Raw genomic sequence first — 27,111 nt, forward strand, 5'->3', positions numbered from 1 at the left:
GATAGACCCCAAGGCTTTTTTTCTGTAGTACATAATTAGTATTATATAAAACAATTATTACTACATGCTAAAACAGATTTCCACAGTCTTTCAATTAGTCACAATATATAATATATCTATATCTATATACTGTTTATAGATTTGTTCTGTTTAATAAGTGGACTGAGCACACACACCCAGCATAGTACACTCCAGTAACTGCCTAACAACAGTGAATTTACTGACATTATTATTCAATATCTGACAAAGCTGCAGAAATGTTTTAAGTGTTCCTAATAAACATATGCAAGTAGGAAAACTTTTTTTCAGAGGTAGAGGTTTTATTGCGTAAAACACTGGATAAAACTGTACTGCTTCAAAGACAATTTTTATTCTAACAGCAGAAAGAAAACAGTCATTGCTGAAAAAAACAACTTTTAATACTTCTATACCAGAATAAAGTTCTGTCAACTGATGTATTATAATAATAAATAATGACCAAGAATAAACTTTAAATACAAAGTTTTCTAATCGTTACAAGCATAGCAACAAAATCCTCTACTCTATTATTCTCAGATTTCCTCCAAGATAGAAATTTTTCTTTGTGTAGGAATGTAGACAGTATTATGACCAGTATCACAGACTACAGAAGTTACAGAGAAAAAACTTGACATGTTTAGATATGAGAAGCATGATGATATTCAGAAACTGACAATGCATCACTGCTGCTGTCACTTGTTTGTATTACAAGTTACAAATGTTCTGGAAAAAAGGTCTATGTCAGAGGGGAAAATAGGGACAGTAGCACCGGACCAAATGGAATCAACACACACATCACAAAGAACGGGAGATGTTTCCAGTGTCACAAACAGAATTATTGCCTGTCGTATCTGAAAATGCTCAGAAGACACAAAAGAATACTGAAAGAGCTCAAAAAGTGCAAGAAATGGAATGTGGGCTTTTTTTTGTTTTTTTTTGTTTGTTTTGTTTTGATGGGGTTTTTTTTTGCTAAGATATTGAAGGCGGCGCAAACACACAAAAGCAAGCGACTGACACAGTCACCAAACACAGTAGTGCAGTTAAAATCCTAAAGCTTACTACAGTCAGAAAGTTTTCAATAACATTTCAATCCTTTATCTAGGATCATAGAAACAGTTGCATTAAGTTTATCAACTCGATTTAAGTAAGGCAGTGAGAACTATTCTAGAAAAACAAGAAAAGCAGCTTGCTCTGTGCCAGATGGGTCCAAGTTACACAGTGACCTCATTTAAACTGAAACTTCAGTTGGATGACATCCTTTCCGACAGCATATGCAAACCGTATTCCTTATTAGCCTGAGATTTTTTTTTCCAGTCTCAGGGTAGCTCTAAGAATTTTATTTACATTGATTGCAGTTTAGTATTTTTTGTAAACTGCTTTAGGCAGAGCTGAAGTTTTAAGGCCCTGGGGTTTTACTCTGTGCTCCCAGCCTGCAAAGAAATATTGACTTTTTTTTAAGTCTGGATGATTTTGTTTTAGAAGAAGTTAATACTTCTCTACTATCATAATAAACAGATAAACAGCACCAATTTTGCTTCTATCAAAGGAAGTACATTAAAAGGCTAAAATTTTATGCCATTCAAGCAGATTTAAGAAAAAACCATTACCTATTATTCTTACTTTTATTCTTTATTATGTGTTTCATTGTAGTCTCTCAAAAGCTTCCTATATGGCAAAGAACTTAATAAATTTGGAGGACCCAATCAGTAGAAAAGCTAATATCTGCAAAAATATAGAACACATTTGTTTTACAAAAACAAAGAAATATTAGCAAAAACACTTTTCTTTATTAGAGACAAAGAGCAGGATGTTTAGATTCATATTTTAGGTCAAGCTACTTTATAAGTGCTTGATCGAGAAGAAACTCCTGCACTATGTCTGTAACACTTATAAAACCTAACAAATGAAAACTAACCATGACTGGGGAATCCTTCATTCAAGTTAAAAAAAAAAAGTGAGAGAGAGAGGAAGAGAAAGAAAAAGAAAAAAAGGAAACCAACCAGCTAGTTTACAATATTTTGTTTCTCACCAGCACATTCTACAGATAAGGCTGACTAGTTTCACTAAACAATATTTTTCATATATTGTACTTCTACTTTTATAGCAACCTACTTCATCAACAACAAGAAAAAATAAAAGAATTTCCCTCAATACTGCAAGTTGATCTAAAAAAATGAATGGAATTACACAACCAATCTGCAAACACACATTGGTCTTCAGATTCTAACCATTGATTCATTTGGCTGTAAATTAAAAAATAAACTGAAAATATAATATCACAATCCTTTCCAATATAGGTCAGTACTGACCCTAACTTATGGGCCGTCTAAGATTTCTCCTATAGTGCATTGCAACACCACTTGAATTGATTTTCTCTGCAATGACAGCTCCAGTCAGACTGGCACCATGGCAGTCTACCAACACATCTCATTACTATGCTAGGCAAATGACAGCAGCTGGTGTCATATTATAAAGGTGTTTTCAACAATGAAAACACAGCCCCACAATCTTCAAGGCAACACTAAATCATTTAGACGGTATCATTTTTCTGTTAAGAGCATTATTTTTGGACAAAGACCACTTTGAAGTTGGAAATCGCTCTGCTTTTTAAATAACTAATGACCTCCTAACATTTTAAAATCACTTTATTATCCCACCTACATTGTTTGGAAGTACTTGTTGCCAGGTAACAGTTTAGCAGCCATTTTCAAGGGCTGGGATTTTTTTGTAATATATATGTATATATTTATATATATATTTAAATGTTTTAAACATCCTGTACACCACTAGGAATTTGTACACAATTCTTTTCCTTGAAATGCAGTTATCAAACTCTTACCCAAATGCATACCTAAGAACTGTGTAAAATAATATTGCAATATACAGATTGATTTGTTCAGCTGCATTACTCTTGGGCCTTGCTGCCCTCCTCCGTTAGCTCTGCTGAGCTCCCAGGTTTGACAGCTGCAGGTTCCTCTAAATTCCCAGAAGCCTCGGAGTCAACTCTGGAGCGCTTGAACCTGCGATCTGGATACTGGCTGTTGTCAAAAGGCATGCGATGGACACAAAGAACATGGGTCTTCAGATTTCCCTTCTGAGAGGCACTGTATGGGCAGTATCTGCACTGGAAAGGCCTGTGACCTGCATGACAAACAAAAAGTCTGATTAGTTTTTTTTCATATTTACATTTTGACTGCAAGCCAGTTCTTTGCAAAGTGTAACACAGAAACACTGCTGCAAGGAAGTGCTGTACGCATTGAGCAACAACAAAAAATTCATAGTGCTCTTGTTGTGTTCTTTTCAAACAAATTGTGTTGTTAAAAGCTCTTTTTCTCGGACATTAAAGGAAACTAAGCCATCCCCCCTCCCTTACATAGCATAACTGTTAAGCATTCACTCTGTGATCCAATTTGAACCCTTACAAATAAAGTTAACCATAAAATAGGTTCTTTTATAGTTGTTAATTATCTAGACCAATGCACAAATGACAACGTGCAGACCCCACTCTAATAAACCTACTTTGTCTTTGAATGGGGTTTTGAGGATAGCATTGTATGTTTCATTTTATGCAGATGGAGTTATTGTGTTGTTTTGTCTTTTTTACCAAATAGCAATAATGGAAGTTACAAATGTGTAACTTTACTGCAGTGGGACTTCTGATGTGAGTACAGTTATGCATCTGCATGAGTGTTTGCTGGATGAAGGCTCAAGACTATATATAGCTAATTAACAAACAAAATATCCAATTTAGATTAGAAAAGGAATGTTCCTGCACAGAGCTTGATATATAATTGTGTATGAAACAGTGACTGAAAAATAAAGGCATGAATGAAATACAGCACTTTTTAGTCAGTCTTGCACTGCACTTTACATTGTTTTTCATATTATTGTGACTTTACATCTTGGTGCTGTATCTGGTATTGGAGGTTATGTTTCAGCAATCACATTTCAACCTATGCTGGGAAGTTGTTGATGTGCTTTACTGGAACTTTATGAGCTTTGTCTCTCAAATTAACTTAAACCAGGACCATCTGAGGTCAAATGCGCTTAGCTTGCTTTAATTTGCTCAAATAAATGAATAAATAAATGTGCCAGACCATCTACATAAATCCAGGACAAGTGAAAAACAATATCCAATATCCACATTAGAAGAGCACTTCTTTCTTCTCCTGTTTCTCTACTACATAGTACATATGAAGCAGAGGCTGTATTTATAAAGTAAGAAAGTTGTGAAAACAGTGCAGTCCACCCGGAGTGGGAAGGAGTCCAGAGTGCCTTGCTCTAGAAATTTCATGGGCAGGTGAGCTGTGGGCAACAACCACCATCATTTAGGTGTTATCAGATTAGTTTTACATAGGTATGGTAGCTTGGTCTGATTTTATTTCCATTAGAGATATAGGACTGAAGTAACACTAGGATTAGACTGGTGGTTTTCTGGAGGGTGTGTTGCCAGGAAAATCTGCTCCCTGTAAGAGATGTCGATAGGTGAATTAGGATTATACCGACTAGTGCTTTGGGGCCCTAAAACATCCCATTATTTTTAATGGAAAAAGTGGGATATATCACCTGAAGACTAACTCCACATATAAGATTCTAGCTGCGCCTCAAGAGGAGGGAAGTAATATACTCAGAACACAGCCCATGAGTGTGTTTCCTCAAGCAGGAGTACAGACAAGATGCCTGCCTAACATGGATGAACTGACGTCAGTTGTGATAGGACAGCTGCATCATACAAAATATTGACATTTGCCTAAATGAATCCATAGGACACAATAAATTAGTTTCTACCTAAGTCTCAGGATTGAAGTACTGGAGGTTCTGCTCCTCAGACAGGGCATGTTAAGAGAAATCTTCCAGACAAGGTACTCAGGGAAAAGAAAGGAAACCCAGAAACCATTAGTGTTTATGAGGGTAAATTTTGTCTTGAAAAAGTAATAGGGAACATAGTGAATAACATTTGGAATAGGTATAGTTATAGAAAGAGGAGTGGGTGAGGCATTTCACAAAGGAATTTCAACAAGAGGGCTAGAAATAGAGCTGAAGGAAGAGATTACAAGACCTATTCAATTCAGGATCAGTCCCTTATAGATCTATAAATGCAGTCACAATATTTGAAAGCGTCAGTTATGTTCTGCCACAAGCAACTTTTGTGTACAGAAAATGGGTGCAAAACTGAATGGATATGAAGGAGATTTGCTAAAAATACAATTTGCATTGTTTTGGAAATTCTAAGCTAGACTGTAAAACTCAGAAGAAAATCATTCCATTTCACAATAATCCCTTTAGTTCACAAAGGCAAAGAAACATCTCCCCGTGGAAAGACTCCGCAGTAGTAATGTATGGGTTAGGTCTTTTTTATCCTGTCAAGGGGGTTTTTAGTTTTGATTTTTAAAATTCCTTTGTTTGTTTACCTGGTGGTTTATGCTGAGGATCACTGCACATGTATTTTAAACTGAAGGCAAAACCTATACTGAAAATCCTGGAACTCTTCATTTGCTGATAGTAAGTAATATATTATATTTACACACACAGAGTCATCTCATAGAGAGATTAAGTGACTTGCCTAAGGTCACATTAGAAGTTCTTTGCAGTCATGAATCAAATTCACATCTCTTGACACCAGCTCCTAGATATCACCATAAGACTACACAATGTGCCTGTTGTCAGATTCCTTCATAGAAATCAGGTCATTCTATCTGATTAAAAGGACCACTGGAATTTATATATCAACAAAATGTTTGCCACAAAATACATGTAAACCAAAGACTTCCTAAGGTTAATAAATTAGCCATTACTGTGTTGTAGTGAATTTATATTTTAGGATATATAGAAGCGATAAATACAAATGAAAACATCTGTATAATGAAGTCTATCTATCTATCATCACTAATTTGCTATAAACAGTCTAGTATCTACGAAGGCTTCGTATAAGAACACTTAAAATTGCATGGACCAATACTGTCAAAATGGGGGTCTCATCCAAAACCCATTAAAGTCAATGAGAGTCTTTCTAATGTTTGCAGTGGTCTTTGGATCTGACGAGTATAGAACAGTGTTACCCATTTCTTTACCTCCTGTTAAGAGATTACCTTTCTTTTGCCTAACATTTATTTATTACATTTTAACCAATTTAAAGCATTGCAAACTGAGACTGTATCAAATGATATTTCTGCAAGCTTCAGTTTGTGTATTATGTACCCAAACCCTCTATGTTAAATGAACATTATTGGGGTTGCAAAATCAAGCTGTCAAAAAGTTGGGAAATGCCAGCATTAATGTTGCCTTTACAACCCTAATTCAGCCCCTTATGTATCTGCATTACAATACAGTCTTTAACTACATGATCACAGACTGTTTTTCCAAAGGAGCTTTGCCTCACTCAGTGCACAGAAGGAATGGTGCTCACTTAATAAGCAGCTATTCAATATTTCGTTTTATCTTTGCTGTTCAATGTCCAGCCCTAGGCCTCATTCATGGCACACTTTTCAAACCCTGCTCTGAAGACTGAATTATTAATTTTCTCATGGGCTTTTCTATGGTGCTCATCACTACAGTATCTGAGTATCACATATATGAATGACTCTTAACACCCCTATGAGTACAGAGGATTGTTGTATTCTCATTTACAGATGGGGAATTGAGGCACAAAGAGATTAACATCAAAAGTATTTTGGGTGTGCTTAGCATTACATAGTGATTTACCTGTGCAAAGTACAGCTTCCTTTGCCCTCAGTTGTGGCAGTAAAGCTATGTCTAGACTGCATCCCTCTGCCGACAGAGGGATGGAAATCAAGCACTTCGGAAGTGCAAATGAGCCTGGGATTTAAATATCCCGGGCTTCATTTGCATACTCACGTTCCGACACTGTACTGATCAGGCTCAGTGTCGAAAGTGAAAGTAAAGTGTAGCCGTGGCTCTGCTGCATTTCTGCTGACAGCAAGGGCTTTTTCGACAGATCCTGTACTCCTCATTTTTTGTAAAAGCCCCCGCTGTTGGCAGAAATGCGACAGAGCCGCGGCTACACTTTACTTTCACTTTTGACACTGAGCCTGATCGGCACAGCATCGGAACATGAGCATGTAAATGAAGCCTGTGATATTTAAATCCTGTGTTCATTTGCACTTCCGAAGTGCTTGATTTGCATCCCTCTGTCGGCAGAGGGATACAATCTAGATGTAGCCTAAGTGCACAGCACTTTTGCAAACAGGCCCACATGTCTCAAGTCAGGCATCCAGTTAGCAACAACTTGTTGAGAAAACTGGTTTAAGTAACTTACCTAGATTCACACACAGGCTCTGTGGCACAGGAAGGGAGAGAATCTAGTTCCTCCAAGGCATCAATCAACTGCCTTAATCATGAGACCCTCCTTTCTTCTCCTGAAATCTGCAGCCTTATTCACTATATACCCTCCAACTTCTCCAAAAAACAAGGCTGGGATCCTCATGATGGAGTGTGATTTAGTGGGATTCTTCTGCCCATTTTCTTTTTTCATGACCCCCACCCTTCCAACCTGTCCCTGGTTCTAGTTCCTAAATTCTGGCTCCTCATCTGAGCTCTATTTCCTTACCCAGGCAGTCTCCGCACAGTAGGATTCTCCTCCCAGTCTCCTTGGCCAGCAAATCCCAATCTCATCCCTCCTGACTACCCCCTCCTACCACAGTTTCCCCTACTCCTAGTCCCAGGCTCAATTCTCCCCATATTTGAGTCCTTGGCAAATCTATCTCCCTTTCCTTATTCTCCCACTGGTTCTCAATCCCAGTCTCCTTGCATTACTAGTGCTTATCCCCCCCATGGCTTCTCTTCTAATTTTAGTCACTTCACAATGGCTCAGTCCCTCACTCCATTTCATTTTCTGGCCACAGTATGCTTGCCCAAATTGATGCAGTCCACACTTTCAAACTCTAATCTCAATCTCCTTGCTTCACTAGTCACAATCCCCCAGATCCCGGTCCCAGCCTCCATGCCCAGATACTCCCATTATCCTTCCCATTCAACTCCCAGTTCTCTTCATCACCTTCCAGTCCTGGTTTCTGTGCCTTGTGTCCCACAGGCTCCTTATCCCAGACTACTTCCTCTTGTACCTCACCACAGATCTGACTTTGGTTCCATTCTGGGTGGGAGTATGCCCAGGGAAGATGGAATATTTTGCAGAATGTAACTGCTGAAATCTAAGTCTCCACTGAGCATGTACAAAATTGTGATTCCTCCCTCCTCCCCCTCCAAAGTTTAGAACTCTATCAAATCAGGGCTGATTTACATAGGATAGCAAAAGGCATATCCCTGACAATTGCCATACATTGCCAAATTTCAAATCCCTGCTCCAAAGCAAGAGGCGTTTTCAAAAAAGATCACACACAAACCCTTTTTTTGAACATGGGCAAAACAATGTATTTTCCTTAGCCTTGCTTGCAGATATGGCAAACTGTTTTGGTTAAAAAATTCCAAAATATTTGACCTGAAGCAGGCAGCCCGAATGGAGGAATTCAGCTCAAATGATTTAAGGTGTGGCGAGATATAAGCAACTGTAAATAGGGACTTATAATAAGGAGAGTAGACAACATTAATAACAGACAATACTAGTAGCTCTGCTTATAAAATATGATATCATTAATTAATTCTTAGAAGTATTAGAATGACCATAATTACTGATCATTACAAATGGTAATACCAATTCATATATTGATCTATCAAAGTAATTTTTAAACAAAGAATTCAAAAAGCATTGAGTAAAATAGCCCTTAATAATTGTAAAAAATAAAACAAACTCATTCTACTCAGTATCACAAAAGGTTCAAAACTGTGCAACTGTCTATGGAGAACATAATTTATTAATTCAACACTATTTAATAAATAAGACCATATAAAATGTACCTAAATGGATTCTGTTCAACATTGTGTTTTTTCTATTGCTTACTTTTTGAGGCCATCAAAATTTCACATCACTGCCATATGAAAAGTAAGTACACAATAAGTTAATTTGTATTGTCACAATACTGTACAACTGTGGTAAAGAGCGCATTCATTTTTAATCCAGTATGAATAATATATAAATATGTATACAGAGTGAGGGTCAAAGGAAAGCAAGTGGAACATTGTTTACAGCAGAAGTAGTACAAAACCCAGAGATTATTCTTACTTGCAAAGATAACAATATCTGCAATTTGCTTGTAACTATGGGACAAAGGAAAATGCCCATTTCTCTTGGGTAACCCATCCATTAATTATAGCTCAAAACTTGTTGTGGGCAGCAGGTTCTTAAAATAACCCTTCCTAGATAAGTTGGCAATAAATTTATAATGTTTTATCTAGTGGTGGTTGGTGGGTTCTTTCTTTGCAAGTTATAGGTCATATGTATTCTACCGTCTATATATCTTCCAATAAAATTATTTGAAAGCCCTTTAAGAAAAAGAACCCTGCCTGATAGTTCAGATGATAATGTGTAATGCATTGTGTGGGAGAATCAGGTTAGAAGCAGGCCAGCTTGGAGAGCAAATTATGGAGCATCCTTGTCACATATGAAAGAGGAGTGGGAGGACATTATATTGCTTACATCTCAAACAACCTGGCTGTGGAGTAGCATACTACAGTTCTTGCACTGCAGTGTCTGAAAACCTTTCAATTCTCTGCACTGAAAGCAAGAGCAGAGATTATATAGTGATGGAGAAGCAAAAGAAAAACAGAAGGATTGCGTCTAAAAGGAGTCATGGTATCTAGAAGCAGTTGTAGTACCAGAGAGGAGATGAACTACTTGCTCAGCACCCACTGAGGTCAATGGGAGTAGACGGCACTCAGAACCTTGCAGGTCCAGGCTAAGAAGAGGGGAAGCCACTAAGGCTAAGCCCCTCACAGGTATTTAGGTGCCTAGAACTCCCATTGGAATTTTTTTTAATGAGGGTTAGGCATCTAAATATCTTGACATTTAGGCTTTCCCCTCATGAAAATACAGAGCTTGGACAGCATGAACGTCCTGGTCTTGAAAAATAATTTTCCTCCGTAGAAAATAGAAAGGAAAAAAACACAACCCTTTAAATTCTTCTGCCTTTTAAACAGATATGTTGCTTTGTTAATTTAGGCTTTGAGAAAAAATGTTTGTTTTGTTTTGTTTCAAATTTACAGTCTGATATGCAGCTTTGTGACATGTCATGTCAACCTGCATCAGTCACTTTGTGTTAGGTTTCATAACTTGGCATGACTGATGCAACCCAACATGGTGCATCAACAGAATGGAATTTGAAAATACAGGATTTCAAAGTAGGCTTTTAGGACCATATAGGGACAACCGTGTCTACAACTGGAACTGAGAGTTTGTTACTGGGTTTTTCAGGATTCAAATGTTTGCCAGCCCACTCTTTATTGATATTTCGTTTAAAAAATCAAACAGTACCACTACAGCACCTACTGTACTCATTTATATGGTGAAGCTGCATTAATTTTTCACTCTCAAAATATTTTATTGCCATCCAAATTCTAGAAAATTTTCCACATTGTGGTATTAAAAGCACATATGTAGGGGGTTTGCATTAAAATGTTAAAACGGGCATTGGATTAGTCACATGGATAAGACCAGGAATTTATTCCAGATTGTTAAAAGAGTACTAGCAGCAAAATCATGGCTTTTCCCCAAAGCAACCAGAAATCAGTATTTGAAAGAAAAATGCCAATAATACATCATATACACAAGCCGCCCATTGTCCCCACTATACCACTTTTCATTATATTGCATATGTGTACATATATACAGAGAGAGCGGGTGACAACTGCATACACACAATATTACTTATACACATTGAGAAAAGAATGAAGAGCAGTACAATGACGAATGGAAAATAAATCTTGTGCAATGTACTATAAACTATAATTAAATCTTTAGAAAAATGTTTACTGGATATGACATTTGTTCTCTAAAAATACAAAAATGGTGATGCTCATATAACAGAATTCTTTGAGTGTTTCTTCTTAGGTGTCCAATAGTTCTGAGACATTGTAACATTATAACCGTGTGATATATGGCAAGTTAATTTCAAGTTTCTTCCATACTGTAAGTACATTCTTTTTGGTGAAATTTGAAGAAAAAGTCTCATTGCCTCTTACATATGACCATCTTATTAAGTCATTTTAAGTTACTTGAATCAAGACAATGGAAGACATGGCATGCTCTTTTTGTAGTTGTGAAGTCTACTTTAATTTTCCTCTAGGGCCGTGTCCAGACTCAGGGGGTTTTTCGGGAAAAGTAGCCTTTTCCCGAAAAAACTTCCCCTGCCTCCAGACTCAAGCCACGTTCTTTCGAAATTATTTCGAAAGAACGCGGCTTTTCTTTCGATGGCGGTAAACCTCGTTTCACGAGGAAGAACGCCTTCCTTCGAAAGTTCCTCTTTCGAAGGAAGGCGTTCTTCAATGTAAAGAGGCCGTCTTCGAAAGAGAGCATCCAGACTCGCTGGGTGCTCTCTTTCGAAAAAGCGGATTTTTCTTTCGAAAGATCCGCGTGCAGTCTAGACGCGATCTTTCGAAAGAAGCCTGCAGTCTAGACATAGCCTAGGAGAAGAGGGATGGTCCACTTATTAGGACACTAAGACAGCAAAGACTAGTGCCTTTCCCTGCTCTGCCACAGATTTTCTGAGTGACCTTGGACAAGCCACTTAGGGTATGTCTACACTACAGAGTTTTGTTGGAAAAACAGCCGTTTTTCCAACAAAATGTGAGGAACATCCATACTGCAATTACGAAAATTGAAAGAACAGGATTTTTTTCCCCAGCATTGGTAATCCTCATTGCACGAGGAAGAAGCCTTTTTGTGAAAGAGCTCTTCCAAAAGAAGCCTGTAATCTAGACATAGCCTGAGTCTCTCTGTGCCTAGCTTCTCTACTTGTGAAAAGGTGGCTAGCAGCACTGAAGTGCTGTTAAGATAATGACATTAAAGAGTGTGGGGCACTCAGCTATTGTATTGATGGAGTACCCATGGACAGAGGTCAAAAGAGAACTGTTGAAATGGATGGAACCATAATTTGCTCTGCATGCTGTTGCAGTTGAATTTTCAGCTGGAAATGTGATCTACAAGTAAAGGAACCTACTGATTCCCATGTAGTTACAGCTAGTATATCCAGCAGGAGATAGTAAGCATTAGTAGAGGCATTTATAGAAGGGTTTTTTTCAGCAGCATATTTCATCAGATGCCAAAAAAAAAAAAAAACCCACACTAAGGATACAAAAGAGCTTTATGACATGCTTTTGACCAGCCCAAATATAGGTACTTCTTGCCACTAACTTAAAATCATTCCTATGAAGAGCAGCTGCTTTTAAATCTTTGTTTCCCGTGAAAATCCATATCTTTGGTGGAATCATAATTTAAATGATGCCATGGGCATTTGCCAACAGAAGGAACCATTCCAAGATGGTGGCCATATGCTTTCTGCCTAACAGGACAACCTTTCTGAATGACTGCCTGACAATCCCCGTGACCATCAGCTTGGAAGTAATTGTGAAATGCATCTTCATGGCTTTCACAGTTTGGCCTCTCAGGAGAACTACATGCCTGCTAACATTTCAAAGTGACAGCAGCATAGTATGCAAACAAAAATTTAAAACGAGAGAAAGATTTTCATTTAAAAATTGTCTACTACTATTGTGCATTCCATTTTTTTTACCCACAAATATTCATAAAGATTTTTACTATCCACAGCAGACATCCTAAATATGGTATGCATTACCCAATAGACCAGAATGGCTCTAAAGCAGCCATTCTGATTTTGTGCATAATAATATGGATGGAAAAAAAGCTGAATACATGTATTTGTCCAATAGACAATAATGGCTCTGACTGAGCCATTCCACTTTATTGGTCTCACACTATGCATTTATAAAACTCCCCAAATACCAGACAGATTAGAACTGCTCCAATCAGACTGATACATGTAATAAAAGTTTTTCAAAACTTCTGAATATACATTTAACCACTCAGAGGCCCTGGAAAAACTCAGAGTGTCTTTTGGGTAAATAACAATATTCCATGAAATGATTTTTCATGTATTAAATTACGAAAAAAGAATTAAATTTAAAATCCCTAAACTTAATGTTGAACCAAGCATGCTTTTTAAATTTAAAGAACAATCTCATATTTCAAACAGTTGACAGAATACAAGCGTAGACAAAGAAGTACAAACAAATGCATTTTAGAAATGACTGGAAAAGTTTTCACTTGTCATGATTGGCGCTCAGAATTCTGTGCTTTACCTGCAACACTTGGTGATATTATGGCCATCTCACACACTGTTCAAGCTGAATTTCCTGTGTTAATCTAGGATCCATCCTGCAAACACGTTTGAGAATAGCCAGAGAGGCTACCGATGATGTGAGGCACTAAGGCCATGATTCAGACAGTGTTTAACCACATACTTGAAGTCTCACTGATGTGCTTAAGAATTCTCCTGAGAAAGATACTTTCCAGATTTGGAGACTAAGATTGGTTGTATAGATCTGTGTGCATACAGAGTGCAAAACAGCTTTAATGTCAGCTTAGCAACTGCGGACACTGATCTGCCCTACACAGGGAAATGTTTCATATGGTCCCAAGATTTGAGGAAGGGCCACAAAGAACACCAATGTTTCACCTCCTCACTTGATCCAGAGAAAGAAAAAAGGCCTAATGAATCTATCTACTTGAGTAAAGTTATTAAAGTACACAAGAATATATAGACTTAGGCTCTGAAAGGTAAAGATATTGCATAGGACAGAAGCAAAGGAAGAAAAACATTCAATATTTTGTTTTGAAATATTTTGTTTGCAACATTAAAATCTACACAACAGACCAGCTTATGGCCCCTGATATGTATGTGGCTCTCTCAAAATTCAAATGGAGATGCAGTCTGTTCATGGTTTGGAATCTTAAACAGAGTTTGGCCTTTCTGAATAAGCATTTCAGTTCACTATTTAGTAATGTTAAAGGCATAAAATAAGACTAAAGAAGCCAGGAAAGAGATAATGTTAGTGTTGAATTCCTCTAATTGTACCAATAAAATAAATAAGCTAATGTTACAAAAACGGAATTTAAAGCAACAATTCAATGCATACCTTAGGTGACTTCTCTCAGTAACCATCTTAGAAATGAACATACTAATATAAAGTCTTCCTAAATTTATAATGAGAAAGACCAAAAGAAGGAAAACAACTCCATATGTAAAACAGCCAAATGCAAATCATAACAACATAAGAATAGCCATACTAGGTCAGACACATGGTCCATCTAGTCCGGTATCCTGTCTTCTGAGAGGATGCATCAGGATGCATCAGGAAATGAGCAAAAGAAGGCAATTACTGAGTGATCTCGTGGTCCAGTCCCAGCATCTGATATCTAAAGGGCTTAATGCATGGGGTTGCATTCCTGACCATCTTGACTTATAGTCACTGATGAACCTATCCTCCATAAACTTCTCTACCTTTCTTTCGGAACCCAGTTAGATTTTGGCCTTCACAACAGCCTTTGTCAATGAATTCTACAGACTGACTGTGTGTTGTGTGATGTAATACTTCTTTTTAATTGTTGCAAATCTGCTGTCTATTGATTTCAAATCAACATCAAAAGAAGTTGTAAAGCAACTCTTAATCTACAATAACAATTAGAAAAGTCTATTATTTTCCTTCATATGCATGTTTTCAAATTTATCAATCAAATCAGTTACCAAATTATGAAAGAAACATCTCTAATGTAACTATTTTTACTTTCATAAACATGTTACATTTCCATTGATTATGGGAATAAAAATATAAATATTTATTATAAGAAAATGGATGCACTGATATAAAGTTTGAATGCTGTGATGAGTAATATACATTCCAGAAATAGCTAGATTAAATTGCCAATGGTTATATGCAAACTGTTTGTTCATATTCCTTGAAAGTATCACTTGACTATAAAAATAATATTACCAGAGTATTGTATTAAACAAAAATGTCTAATTTAGGAATAAAAACATGTATAAAATCATATTTTCTGGAAGAAACTGATACATTTATCTTGGAGAAAGAATAATTATTATTTGGTATAAAATATTTTTCTACAAGTGTAAGTATGTTCTCATCTCTTTAAAGTTGCTTTCAAGTATGTATTAAACATTTTATTACACATTGCATACAACACATTCTCCCTCTATTAGTACTTGGGACTTCATAAACAAAGGTTTAAGTATTTTAAATTGCCTGCCAAATATTCTAAATATCTGGTATAGTGCAATAATACTGTGCACAATAGCATGATATTTTGGTTTTGACACAACAGTATGAGTCAAGAGCAAATGCCCCATTGTACCCCAAATGAAGTTAGTAGAAATTATGTCATTCATTGAACTTGGAATGTCAGCCATAATTCTAATTGTTCAAAGCTTTTGTAGATTCAATTAGTTTTAAATAGATTTTCAAATGTATTCATTTTGGTTTACATGCACAAATAGATCAGAGAGTTCTTGATAAGGGCACTATGTACTAAACTACATTGGACAAAATCTAGAAAGGCAACTGTTGTCAAAATGTATAACTCCCACAGTGTCAAGACAAAAAATATAAGCTTTCATTGCTTCCCCATTTCGCCACTCTCACAATAATTTTCTCTTTCACCAAAGACCAGGAGGAATAGATGGGTAATTAATGGTCCCTAAAGATCTGTAGCTCCTGGCTAATTCAGACAAAGGGTAAAAGTGAGTTCCAAAGTCAAGGTTAGATTGTAAACTACTGACATGTCCCTTTATTTCCATTATTCCAGTTTGAGTGTCTGAGCTGATTACAGCTAAGGAAGAATGACCAGTGAAAGACGGTCCCATCTGATAGGTAGATGCCATTCAATTTTTTTAATATAAATATCCAATTGATACTGAGCTCCTCTAAATATCGCACCTTCCAAGTTACAAGCTTACATAGCACACTTCTACTCCTCCTTTGTGTAAAGACATGAATCAACTCATTTTAAACTCAATCTATGATTTTTCTTGTTCTACCACTTCTTTTCCATTTCATCCACTAATCATGTCACTGGTATTGAGTTCTGAGGAAACATGCTTCTCAGATATTAAACTTGACTGAATTCTCTGAAGCTCTTCTCCTAGCTCTTTCATGAGGATTTCAGCTTCCTCCCTCAACTGCTTTCAGTGGCCCAATACAATTTTAATATTTCAAGGGATATTTAGCTTTGAGCATGAAACACAATGTACAGTTCCAGAGTAAACCCTGTATTTTGGGGATATGGGACTATAGAACAATGACTACAGAACTACAGAAGTTAAAACTGGAAAAGGCCAAGTTGGTGATCTTGTATTCCAGCCAGCATATTCTTACATCCATGTTCAGTCTAGTTTAATATCAGAAGCAATGAAGATAGCACCCCTGGGAAATTATTCTAGTCTCATATGTTAAGTCTCATTGTTACATTTACCCTAATATTGAGCTTTTCTTCTTAAAACAATTTCACCCATTACTTCTAGTTGAACACTATCTCTTTTATATAACCCTAACAATTATGCCCCTTTTCAGCATTTATACCTTTTAAACAACTGAACACGGTTATTTCATATTCCCTTAAGGCAGGGGTGGGCAAAATATAGCCTACAGGCCACAATTGGCCTACCAAACATTTGGATCAGGCTCTCTGTAACCATCAAGGCTGCTAATATCCCATGACCCAGCGTGGCGCTGAGGCAGACTGCCTGCCTGCTGCGGCCGCACACATTTCTCAGACCAGCCAGTTTATGAGGTAGAGGTTCTCCATGTACTACCCCATCCCCAGCACCATCGTCAAAGCTCCCTTTGGTCAGAACCCATCTAATTGATATTGCAAGGGCGGTGCTTGTGGGTACAGGCAGTGTGCAGAGTTCCACTGTTCCCCTTCCCTCCAAGGGGTGCACATGAAGACACATTTGCCTATCAGCTGGCTGCTCTGAGAGGCATGTGGGGCTGTGGAGGGCAGACAACCTGCCTGAGTATTCTGCTGTGCCACATTCAAGCACAGCGTGAATCTGACACCCTCCTCCCACACCCCAACTCCCTGTCCTGGATCAGAATCCTCTCCTGCAGCCCAACCCCCTGCCATAGGTCACATCCTACTCCTGCACCCAAAGCCCCCCCAATACCCTTCACTCCTTCCTGTACACCAACACCTTGCCCCATGTAACAACCCCCTTCTACACCCAAACTCCATCTCAGACTCCCCACTATCTTCATCAATATTGAAAAGTGCAGCCCCTAGGCACTTACCAACTTTTTGAAGTGGCTGCCCTGATGAAATGATGGCCCCCTTGTCTTAGGATCCATTGTTGTGAAAATGCTAGCAAATGATAACTTTTTTCTTGGAAGTAGTTACAAGTGTGTAGAACAACTCAAAACTATAATGGGCAACCACTGATTCAAAGAACGAAATCAATATACAGCTTCCTCTTAACAGAACTTAAAGCAATGTAAGGGTTGGTTTGTGCCTGGAATGGGATTGTTTCTCATAAAACCATATAATAAAGAGACAGAATAACTAGGCAGGTGAAGGGGGTTGGCTGGGAGCACCCACCCTCACCTTCGCTACTCCAGCCCCGAGTCTCCCACTCCCCAGGAACCCTATAGAGAGGCTAAGGGGGACCTGAATCTCTGCCCCCCATTTGCACAAGACAATTGCTGGTTGTTCCCCTTCATCAGGGAGTGAGGGGAAAGTGCACAGTTTGCTCCATTCCTCACTCTGGTGGGGAGTACAGGGGACAGATAAAACTGGACCGTCCCCTGCTGAAGGACATGCATCACTCCATCGGCTGTGCCCTCTGGAGCTGCAGGTGCTTCTCACTTGGCCCCAAGCTCCTGTAGTAAGAGAGGGCTGGGGTTGCCCTCTCTCCCTTGGGCAGCCTCATCTCCCACCCTACCCCAGGGCAATGATTTAAATAAAGCATGTACATTTTATTTTCCAAAAAACCCCAATATTAATAGAATTAAGGACCCAAGCAATGCTGGGTACATCTTCTAGTTATTCGTAAATACACCAGTGCTTTTTTTTTCATGGCATCAATTTTCTTGAATTTGTTTTATTTTGGGGAGTGGAAGTAAAAGAAATCTCATTCATAGTTTTCTGGGAAATCTTATAATCAACTTTCAAAAGGCTGGGAACTCACTTATTTTTATCAACAAAGATATGCAAATTCACAGAATTTGGCATTTTATGTGTGTATCCAGGTAAAGATTAGGAATTTCTCTTGTAGGTCCAGATTTAACAAATCACTTAGGCCACGTCTATACTACAGATAAAATCAAAGCAGCCCCAGTCAATCTTCCAGGGTTCGAATTAGGGGTCTAGTGAGATACATTAATTCAAGTTGAGAGGGCACTCCCATCGATGTCATTAGTCCTACTTCTGTGAGGAGTAAGGGGAATCGAAAGGAGAGTGTGCTCCCATTGAAATCCCACTGTGTGGATGGAGCCAAAATGCAATTTAAGATACTTCAACTTAAACTACGCAATTAACGTAGGTGTAGTTGTGTATCTTAATTTGAATTTATCCCCTAGTGTAGACCAGACCCAAGGATTAATTTAAACAATGTGATTAGTCATATGCTTAAAGGTAAGTGCATTGTGGAGCACTTGCCGAAAGGAGGTCTTAACATGTACTAAGTGTTTTCTACATCCAAGATGTCACTTAAGATAAACATGTTCTTCTTTAATTTTAGTTGTTGCTTAGTTACATAAGTTAGGTAACATAGCTGTAACTTTGTCACATTACAACTTTCATGTAACTGATGATGCTCTATCTACAGCAACATGTTAGAAAAGAGTCTCAGGAAAAACAAAACACCTTAAGTAAATAAATATCCAGCACTCTAAAAGGTAATATTTTAGATTATCTGGGGATAACTCACTACCCACTTATCATTCTACTAAAAACATTACTACTATCTATTTATGGGGGCTTGTGTGTGTAGTTTGCAGAACAACTTGCTATCAACGATGCAATGGCATTATATTCCATCATTGTAGTTGCACTGAATTAATATGAGAACCTTTGTGAGTGAATACACAGTATGACTTACATCTCACTAGATATATTATCTATATCTACATTTTGCAAATATATCTTTATGTATCTTTAATATATATTTTACACACACACACACACACACACACACACACACACACACACTCACACACACACACAGAGTATTCATGTTTTACCACATTCAGTTGAACGAATCAATAGTTTGAACAGTAAAAATTGAAAGACTGAACAGGATAAATTGAGCACGAACTTTTCAGGATCACTCTCTTTGGGAAAGATGGCTGATGATGTCACAGAAAAAGTGCCTTTTTATCAAGTCACAAAGGAAATGCTCTCTCCCCCTCCTAACCCTGCCATCCCTGTTCTCTTTTCTATAAAGGCTCTCTAAAATGAAAGGTGTCAGACTTAGCTTTTTCTTCTTGGCATGATCCAGAATGTATGGCTCAGGAATGACAGATGTCTGCAACCAGCTGCAATGAAGCATGCTAAAGTTTCAGTCTAATCCACTTATTTCACTGCAGTCACGTAAACCAAAACAAATGGGCAGTGCCTTACATTATGAAAACACAGCAGCATTACTTTGTTGCATAATGTAGCTGATACGCCATCTTTTTATCATTTTTCCTACTGCAGAAAGAATTCACCTGTTTATCAAAAACATTCCCTGAAAGTTCTCCCATTCTACTCTCCCTTATTTTTTTCTTTTACAGATCACACGGCATTTCTGTTATGCTCTATGTATTACTCAATTTGATATTATAAAAATGACATGTTTAGTAAAGACTGACTTTTGTAAAAAAGCATAATATCATTTAAAAGATACAGAGCCTGATTCTGGTCTCACACTGATTTAAACAAACAAACAAAACTGCAGCTGGTTTGTGCTGGTGTGAGTAAGAGCAGACTTAGGCCATTGTCTTCAATTCAAACACATGCTGCATAATACATATATGCTCACATAGTTACTCTTTATGGATTAATATGCATGTGCATATATATTTTCTTATCAAACATGAAACATCAAGGTATGCGCAAATGCTAATTTTAATCAACTTGAATAACCTCATTAAAAAAAATCTGGTTTGCAATTAAGAGGAGAGATCTTTTACCTTTATATTGAATGAAATGTTTGAAATGAAATCCCCTGTTTTATATTGTAATACCGAAGGGAGTATAAAGTAAGTGAACATGGCATTGCTTCCTGGAAAGGGAGACCCTGCCTCACTTTAACATGTAGTGCAACAACCTTTTGAACCTTCCCTCCTTTAATCCTTGTAAGGAAAGAAAAAGGAGAAGGAGTCATGTGGTTCTCTCCCTGCCAGCAGTTTCAACAGCTGTGAAGCACTCTTTCAGCACAATTCATAAAAAAAGATGTGTTGGATTTCGCCTATGGCAGAATGGCGTACAATTTCTGGCCCTTCAGGCTAAAACAATAAATGCAAAGAGGAAAAATTTTGAGATTTCCCCCCTTAAACTTCCCACAACAACCTCAGCAAAACCACATGACTTGTCTTGTACAATCTCCCTGGTGTTTTCAGTGCTACTTTGGCAGGAAATCAGAATTACTGTTATATAAATTCCATCTGATGCCAGAGCTACCATCTGTGAGTAAAACTGCTTCACCTACGTCTGCCGGCAAAGCCACTCTCCCAGAGACAAGGGAGAAGGGAAAAAAATTTGATTAATTTGCAGAATGCTTGTGATTTGCTCATATATTATTATAACTGCTCATCAGCACATGACAAATTCCCAGCACTCTGCACAGGAACCCGTTCAGTTTCAGCAGTTTTTTGCGTCGGCACCTGACAGACTGCAGAGCCACTAATGACTTTCAGATGCTTACAAACAGTAATTCTATCTTCAGAATAAAAAGAAAAATCCGTAGGAAGAAAAGAGTAGAGTTAGTCTATTTCATTTCCTTCCTGTATATCAACATGATTTAACTCTTAAGGGCAGCAGTGGCTCCAAGATCACAACAAGGCTGCTACTTGCCTGTAAAAGACAAAGACTGCCAATCTCAGGAGGAAAGGTGAAAACAAAAGTCAGTCTCTTAAGGCTTTCATTGTACCAGTACCAAAGACAGTGAAACACAAAGCAGATATTCAAGGAAAAGACACACCTACTCTGCATTATTAAAATAGAATAACTGTTCCTTCAGATGCTTCCTAATTTTATGCATTTGCCCTATTTTAATACTTCTGATAACCTTTTGCATTTTCAGGGAACACATCTGCTTCTTAACTGCAGTCGAATTTTTTTTCCTTTTAAAACTATGATTATGCTTTCTGAAGCACTGTCTGTGTGCTTGATTGCCTGTTTTAGATTAGAGACTTTAGCAAGGAAACAAAGACTTCAGAATGCACATCAGTCCCACATATGAGAAACCACAGAAGGAATAAGCAATAAAATGTGATGCACCATCTGTCCACAAACAATAACCTGCATGTTCTGAAGGCTTACAAATTATTTAGCACACAACCTCACCGAATTATAGGACTCTTAAATAGAGCAATATACCGGGAATGAGAACCTCTTTGATGTCCTTTTGTATTTTTTTTCTAACTCAGCCTCAATTGATTGCTAACAGTTGAGGTATTTCTCAGTGACTATTGGAGCAAGTTGAATTTTATTAACTAGGTCTCGGTAGAATATTTGGCCACAGATTTGAGCAGTGTGGTATATATTGCCTCTCTGGTCCTAGCCTACTGCAAATGGCTTGTTAATCAAAAGACAGTCTCAAAGAATGGCCATTTGGGAAATTTGGTCCTAAGGGTCAAATTCCGCTCTCAGATATTCCTCTGCAGCTCCAATTGACCTCAGCGGGAGTATGCATGAAACTGAGGGCAGAATCTGCTGTTAAAAGTTATTTGGAGGTTTTTAACTGTGCTCTGGTAGAATAAATTCCTAATGATTGTTTGAATTATTTAAAATGGTAAATGGCTTTCCCCACAATTAAAAAATAAATATTACATTTTTCTTATCTGTCATAACTAACTGTGCCCATGAAAGCTCATGTTTTGATAGCCTTTAAGGTGCTGCTAGACTATTTGTAATGACACTGCATGCCAATGCCCTTTTGATAATTTAGTTTCACGGAAGAGTATCTGAAAGCTACAAGATTCCCAGACACAAATTAATTTCCTTTGGTAATTTGGGAGTGGACTATCATCAAAATGGACTCAAGACACAAATTTCAACTGCCTAAAGTTTGGGTGTGTTTGGAATGTGGAATTTTGGTTCACATAAATATCATTTGATAAATTCAGATGAGATTTGGATTTTGAACACAACAAGAATGTCTGGATATGTGGTTTGGTCTGTAGTTTATCAACTCTGAAAGTTTCAGGAAACCCTGTAGAATTTGTTTTCTTCCCAATGCAAAACACACTACTAATCACCAATTGGTGATATCTATGGGTATGTCTACACTTGCACCCTAGTTCGAACTAGGGATGCAAATGTAGGCATTCAAAATAGTCAATGAAGTGGAGATTTAAATATCCCGTGCTTCCTTAGCATGATCTCGCCGGCACGTTACTCTGATCAACAGCTGTTTTGAAAGTGAAAGTGCACGCCGGGATGCATTAGTTTGAACCAAACCTCTTGGTTCTAACTAATGTTACTCCTCATTTTTTGCGGAGTAATGTTAATTTGAACGAAGGGGTTTGGTTCGAACTAAAGCATCCCGGTGCGCACTTTAACTTTCGAAACATCTGTTGATCAGAGTAACGCGCCGGCAAGATCATACTAATGAAGTGCGGGATATTTAAATCCCTGCTTCATTGACTTTTTCGAATGCCTACATTTGCACCCCTAGTTCAAACTAGGGTGCAAGTGTAGATATATCCTATGAGAGCAGGTGAAGATATCTACTTTGTTTTAGCAAACAGGGAGAGTTTTCCTACCAATTAGATGGAAATTTTCCTTGAAATTTTTCATGTTTTGTTTTTTTTGAGATTTGGATTGTGTTTTTTTTCCTGCAGACTCCCTTAATATAACATTACTTAGGTTTGCTCTGAATTGGCAAATACAGAGACCTATTTACCTAGAGCTTCTTTAATGTGACCACTCTTTTGCTACATATGTTAATTCATTTAAAACTGATGTTGGAAAACAAACATAAAATCATTTTCTTTGGTCATGTTTTCTTCAAAGAGGGGACAGTACAATATAATTAAATTTTGATTTGCCAATGACTTCATTATCATAAATGAGTGTTACCATTTATGATACCTTGATATATGACTCACACCAAGAAGAAAATATACCTTTTAAGTCCTAACTTGCATTTCACAAAGTGTGTCAGAATGGAGCCAGAACTATTAAAGAATATTTGATCATTAAGACCATGAACCAGCAAGGTACCTGTGCAACTTTAAGCATATGAGTAATCTCCCTGACTTCAGTGGGACTACATATGTGTTTAAAGTTACACAGGTGATTAAATTCCATTCAGACTCCAGGCCTCACAAACTAACCTTTGTTTACAAAGGTGTATAACAGAGCCATAAAGTGTGAAGAACCTTGCCACATGAAGCTCCATATCTTTTCTTTTTTTACTACTGTTTTTGGACTGTTTGTTTTCCATTTGGAATTGCCAGTTCATGAAAAGTTGGTAGATGGACATCCCGGAAGATTTTCCATGGAAAAGATCAAGCACAGGCTATGGCAAGAAAAGTCTCCCCATACCACTTTGATAATGTCTCTTTACCCTAGCTTCAAAGGGCTCTCTCTAGAAGTGCAGGGATAGAAGGGGTAGTTTAATCTTTACATTCACTTTGGCATGGATCTTGCAGCTGATGCCATCAACAGAGATGCCAATTAACAATGAGGAGGCCTATAACTCCTTGGATTTGAGACTAAGATTTATGAAATCTTATGCCTATTGAGTCTTTAAGGGCATGTCTATTCCCATTATTTTGAAATAATAAGGTGAGCGTCTATACAGCAAACCCAGTTATTTTGAAATTATTCCAAAATAATGGGCTTCTTATTTCAAAATAACAAACCCTCATTTTATGAGGAATAATGCAGTAGTATGGACACTCGACAGCTGCTATTTAGAAATAGCTCCTCCCCAGGGCCATTCAAAGTAATTACTCCCCAGTACTTCCTGGTGCTCCAAATCGAGGTAGCACATCCGCATTAGGGGATCCTGTTTTCGACTAATTTCAAGGCTTCCCTGTAGTGTGGATGTGATACTTCCAAATATTTTGGGAATTATTATTTCAAAATAGCTTATTTTGAAATAAGCATTATAGTGGAGACATACCCTAAGGGGCCACGGGACTCCTGATTGTTTTTGTGGATACAGACTAACACGGATACCCCTCTGAGACTTCTCAAAGAAGCCAGCTAGTTTTAATTATGATGGCAACAACTTTTTGTTGCTACCAATTCTGAGTATATGTTCTAAAACAGTTAGGCTACATCTACAACACATGCTTCTTGAGCAAGAAGCCTTTTGTGAAAGAGTTTTTGTGCAAAAACTTTTTGCACAAGAGCACGTCCACACCTCAAAGCACATGGCAAAAGCAATGTGCTTTTGTGCAAGAGAGCATACACACTGCATGGACACTCTTCTGCAAGAAAGCTCTAATTGCCATTCACAGAATGGCCATCAGAGCACCTGTGCTTTTTCTGGAGTGTCCACACTTGTCTTTTTGTGCAAGAACTCTTGCACAGAAAGGAGTTATGCCTCATAAAAGGAGGTTTACCAATGGCAGAAAAAGCCCCCTGTTCTGCCATTTTACTCTTCATTTCCTTGAGCAAAAGCACATTTGAGATGTGGACGCTCCTTGGGGTTTTGTGCAAAATCTTGCAGTGTAGACGTAGCCTTATAGTGGAATAGGAAAAAAAACCCCTAAATCTAGAGGAGAGAAGCTGTCTTTTGTTCTCTTGTACAGTAATTTAAAAATAAAGGGCCACCAAATCCCAAATTGTGGATAAGGAGCACTCTGCACGGCTTAGCGGGAAGGTCTGCAAAAATGGCCTATGTGCTCCCCTTGTCCCCAAAAGGTCTGAGCCAGCTGGTCCCTTCATGCACATTAAAACCAGTTCACTAAACATTGCTATGAATTGCACAAGTAGCCAGTGTCCACTAAAGGATGCCCAGCCATGTCTTGTGCTCAAGTCATATCCTCAGTGATGAAAGAGAGATCAGGAGAGTGTGTGGGGTAGTAGTTTAGGAGCTGTTTTCTCATTAACAGGAGCAATGGACTCAAGTGGCCAGGTAAGCCAGCTTTTAGAGTTACTTTACATCACCAAAGCAGAGCCCGGGATGTGACCAAAAGTGTTTATTTTCTGGGATGGAAATTTCTGACATTAAATTTGAGAGTAAATTTAATATTCATAGAAATGAGAAACTAATAGCAGTTGATGAAGCTGGACTTGGTCTGGGTGGGGTAAATTTAGTTTAGGGAGGGACCACTCAACTCAAGTCTTCATCTAGGAAAAATCTTTGTTTGTTTGAATTTTATTTTTGCTAATTCCCTGCACAGTTGAGACTTCTTATGTGAAAAACTTGATGTTTCTTATAGCTGTTTACTACAGTTCGTAGTAAAAGTTTCATTCAGACAAACATTGATCTCTGCATAAATTTGATGTACTCTATGGTATGAATGCATTTCAAGAATAACAAAAAGCCCATGACATGTTAACAATGGTTGCTAATGACAAAAAACATTTAGGCTCTCATCCTGCAACCTGCATAGAATTGGACCCTGGCCATTATGTACAGACCTACTGAATTCCATCAGGCTTTTTTGAGGTAAGGGATCTACTCACAAGAAATCAATTGCAGGACAGGAAGCAAACTGGTACAGATTAGTGAAGAGTTCATATGTGCATAGATCAAATTCACTTTGTAAAAAGGCTGTCTATATAAAACTGTATATATATAATATTTGGGCCAAATATTTGTCCTCACTTGAACCCATGCAATCCTATTGACCTCAAAGTAAGATATGATCCAGAACAAAGAGGCCTACTAACGTGCCCAGTGAGCCAGAGGAGCACAAGTTTTAAAAACATCAATAAACAACAAAAAAGTCTTCATTGACTATGAAATTATTTGGAGTTAAATTGGAGTATGTCATTAAACATATTTGCTGCCCCTAGGTTTCGTTGGCAAACATAGCATGAAAGTACCAAGGACCAAATTCTACTCTTAGCTAAATGTGGTTGATGCCATTAATTAACTTCAATGGGATTGGACAGAAATAAGCAGGGCTCGCCGAACCGCAGCGAGCCCCGCTTGCCAGCCACGCTGTCCAGCGATCTGCGTATGTGCAGATCGTTCTGCGCATGTGCAGATCGCCCAAACCTGGCTCTTCTGGGCTATAATCTACTCGCCACGGGCAAGCAGATTGTATTATTTGTCGAGCCCTAGAAAAAAGGGTATGTCTACACTTGCTCCCTATCTCGAGATAGGGATGTAAATGTTGTGTACTGAAATTGCTAATGAAGCGCAGGAATTTAAATATCTCGTGCTTAATTAGCATAATCGCGTCCAGTCTCCATTTTGAAATCGTGTTATTGCAAAATAAAATGCCCCATGTAGCAGCATTATTTCAAGAGAAAACCCTTCTCTTGAAATAACTGTTACTCCTCATAGTATGAGGAGTAACAGTTATTTCGAGAGAAAGGTTTTCTCTCTAAATAACGCTACTACATGGGGCGTTTTATTTTGCAATAATGCAATTTTAAAATGGCAGCCAGACGTGATTATGCTAATTAAGTGTGGGATATTTAAATCCCGTGCTTTATTAGCAATTTTGGTACACTACATTTGCATCCCTATCTCGAAATAGGGAGCAAGTGTAGACATACCCGAAATGAAAATAGAGGCTGGCCCCATATATGGAATACTCCCACCCTACACTTTTCAAAATCATGAATCAGGCCCTATGCAATAATTATATTGGCTTAAAAACACAAAACATTTAAAAATAATATATGTGACATTTCCTTTTGTTTTTTTCAGACTCCTGTGTTTACATTTACATCTATTTTTCCCAACCATGAAGGCTAAAAACTTGATATTTTAAAAAATGAAAGGAGAGGGAAATAAAGAGAGAATTTATCATATA

At 37.8% G+C, this 27,111-nt stretch overlaps 1 protein-coding gene across 17 annotated transcripts in view; it reads right to left on the minus strand.

The window, feature by feature from the left end:
- Window positions 1-351: 351 nt before the first annotated feature.
- The window catches only part of ZNF536 (zinc finger protein 536), a 463,664-nt gene continuing 436,904 nt past the window's right edge, over window positions 352-27,111 (minus strand). For 16 of the 17 annotated variants that reach the window (XM_075940170.1, XM_075940162.1, XM_014572581.3 and 13 more), the window contains one exon: window positions 352-3,159. In XM_075940170.1, the coding sequence (XP_075796285.1) occupies window positions 2,924-3,159 (236 nt within the window). In that variant the 3' untranslated portion in view covers window positions 352-2,923. The remainder of the gene's footprint in view (window positions 3,160-27,111) is intronic. The other variant, XM_075940171.1, reaches the window with a different exon arrangement.

Source organism: Pelodiscus sinensis, chromosome 12 (assembly GCF_049634645.1).
Source record: "Pelodiscus sinensis isolate JC-2024 chromosome 12, ASM4963464v1, whole genome shotgun sequence".
In the NCBI taxonomy this organism is placed as follows: Eukaryota; Metazoa; Chordata; order Testudines; family Trionychidae; genus Pelodiscus; species Pelodiscus sinensis.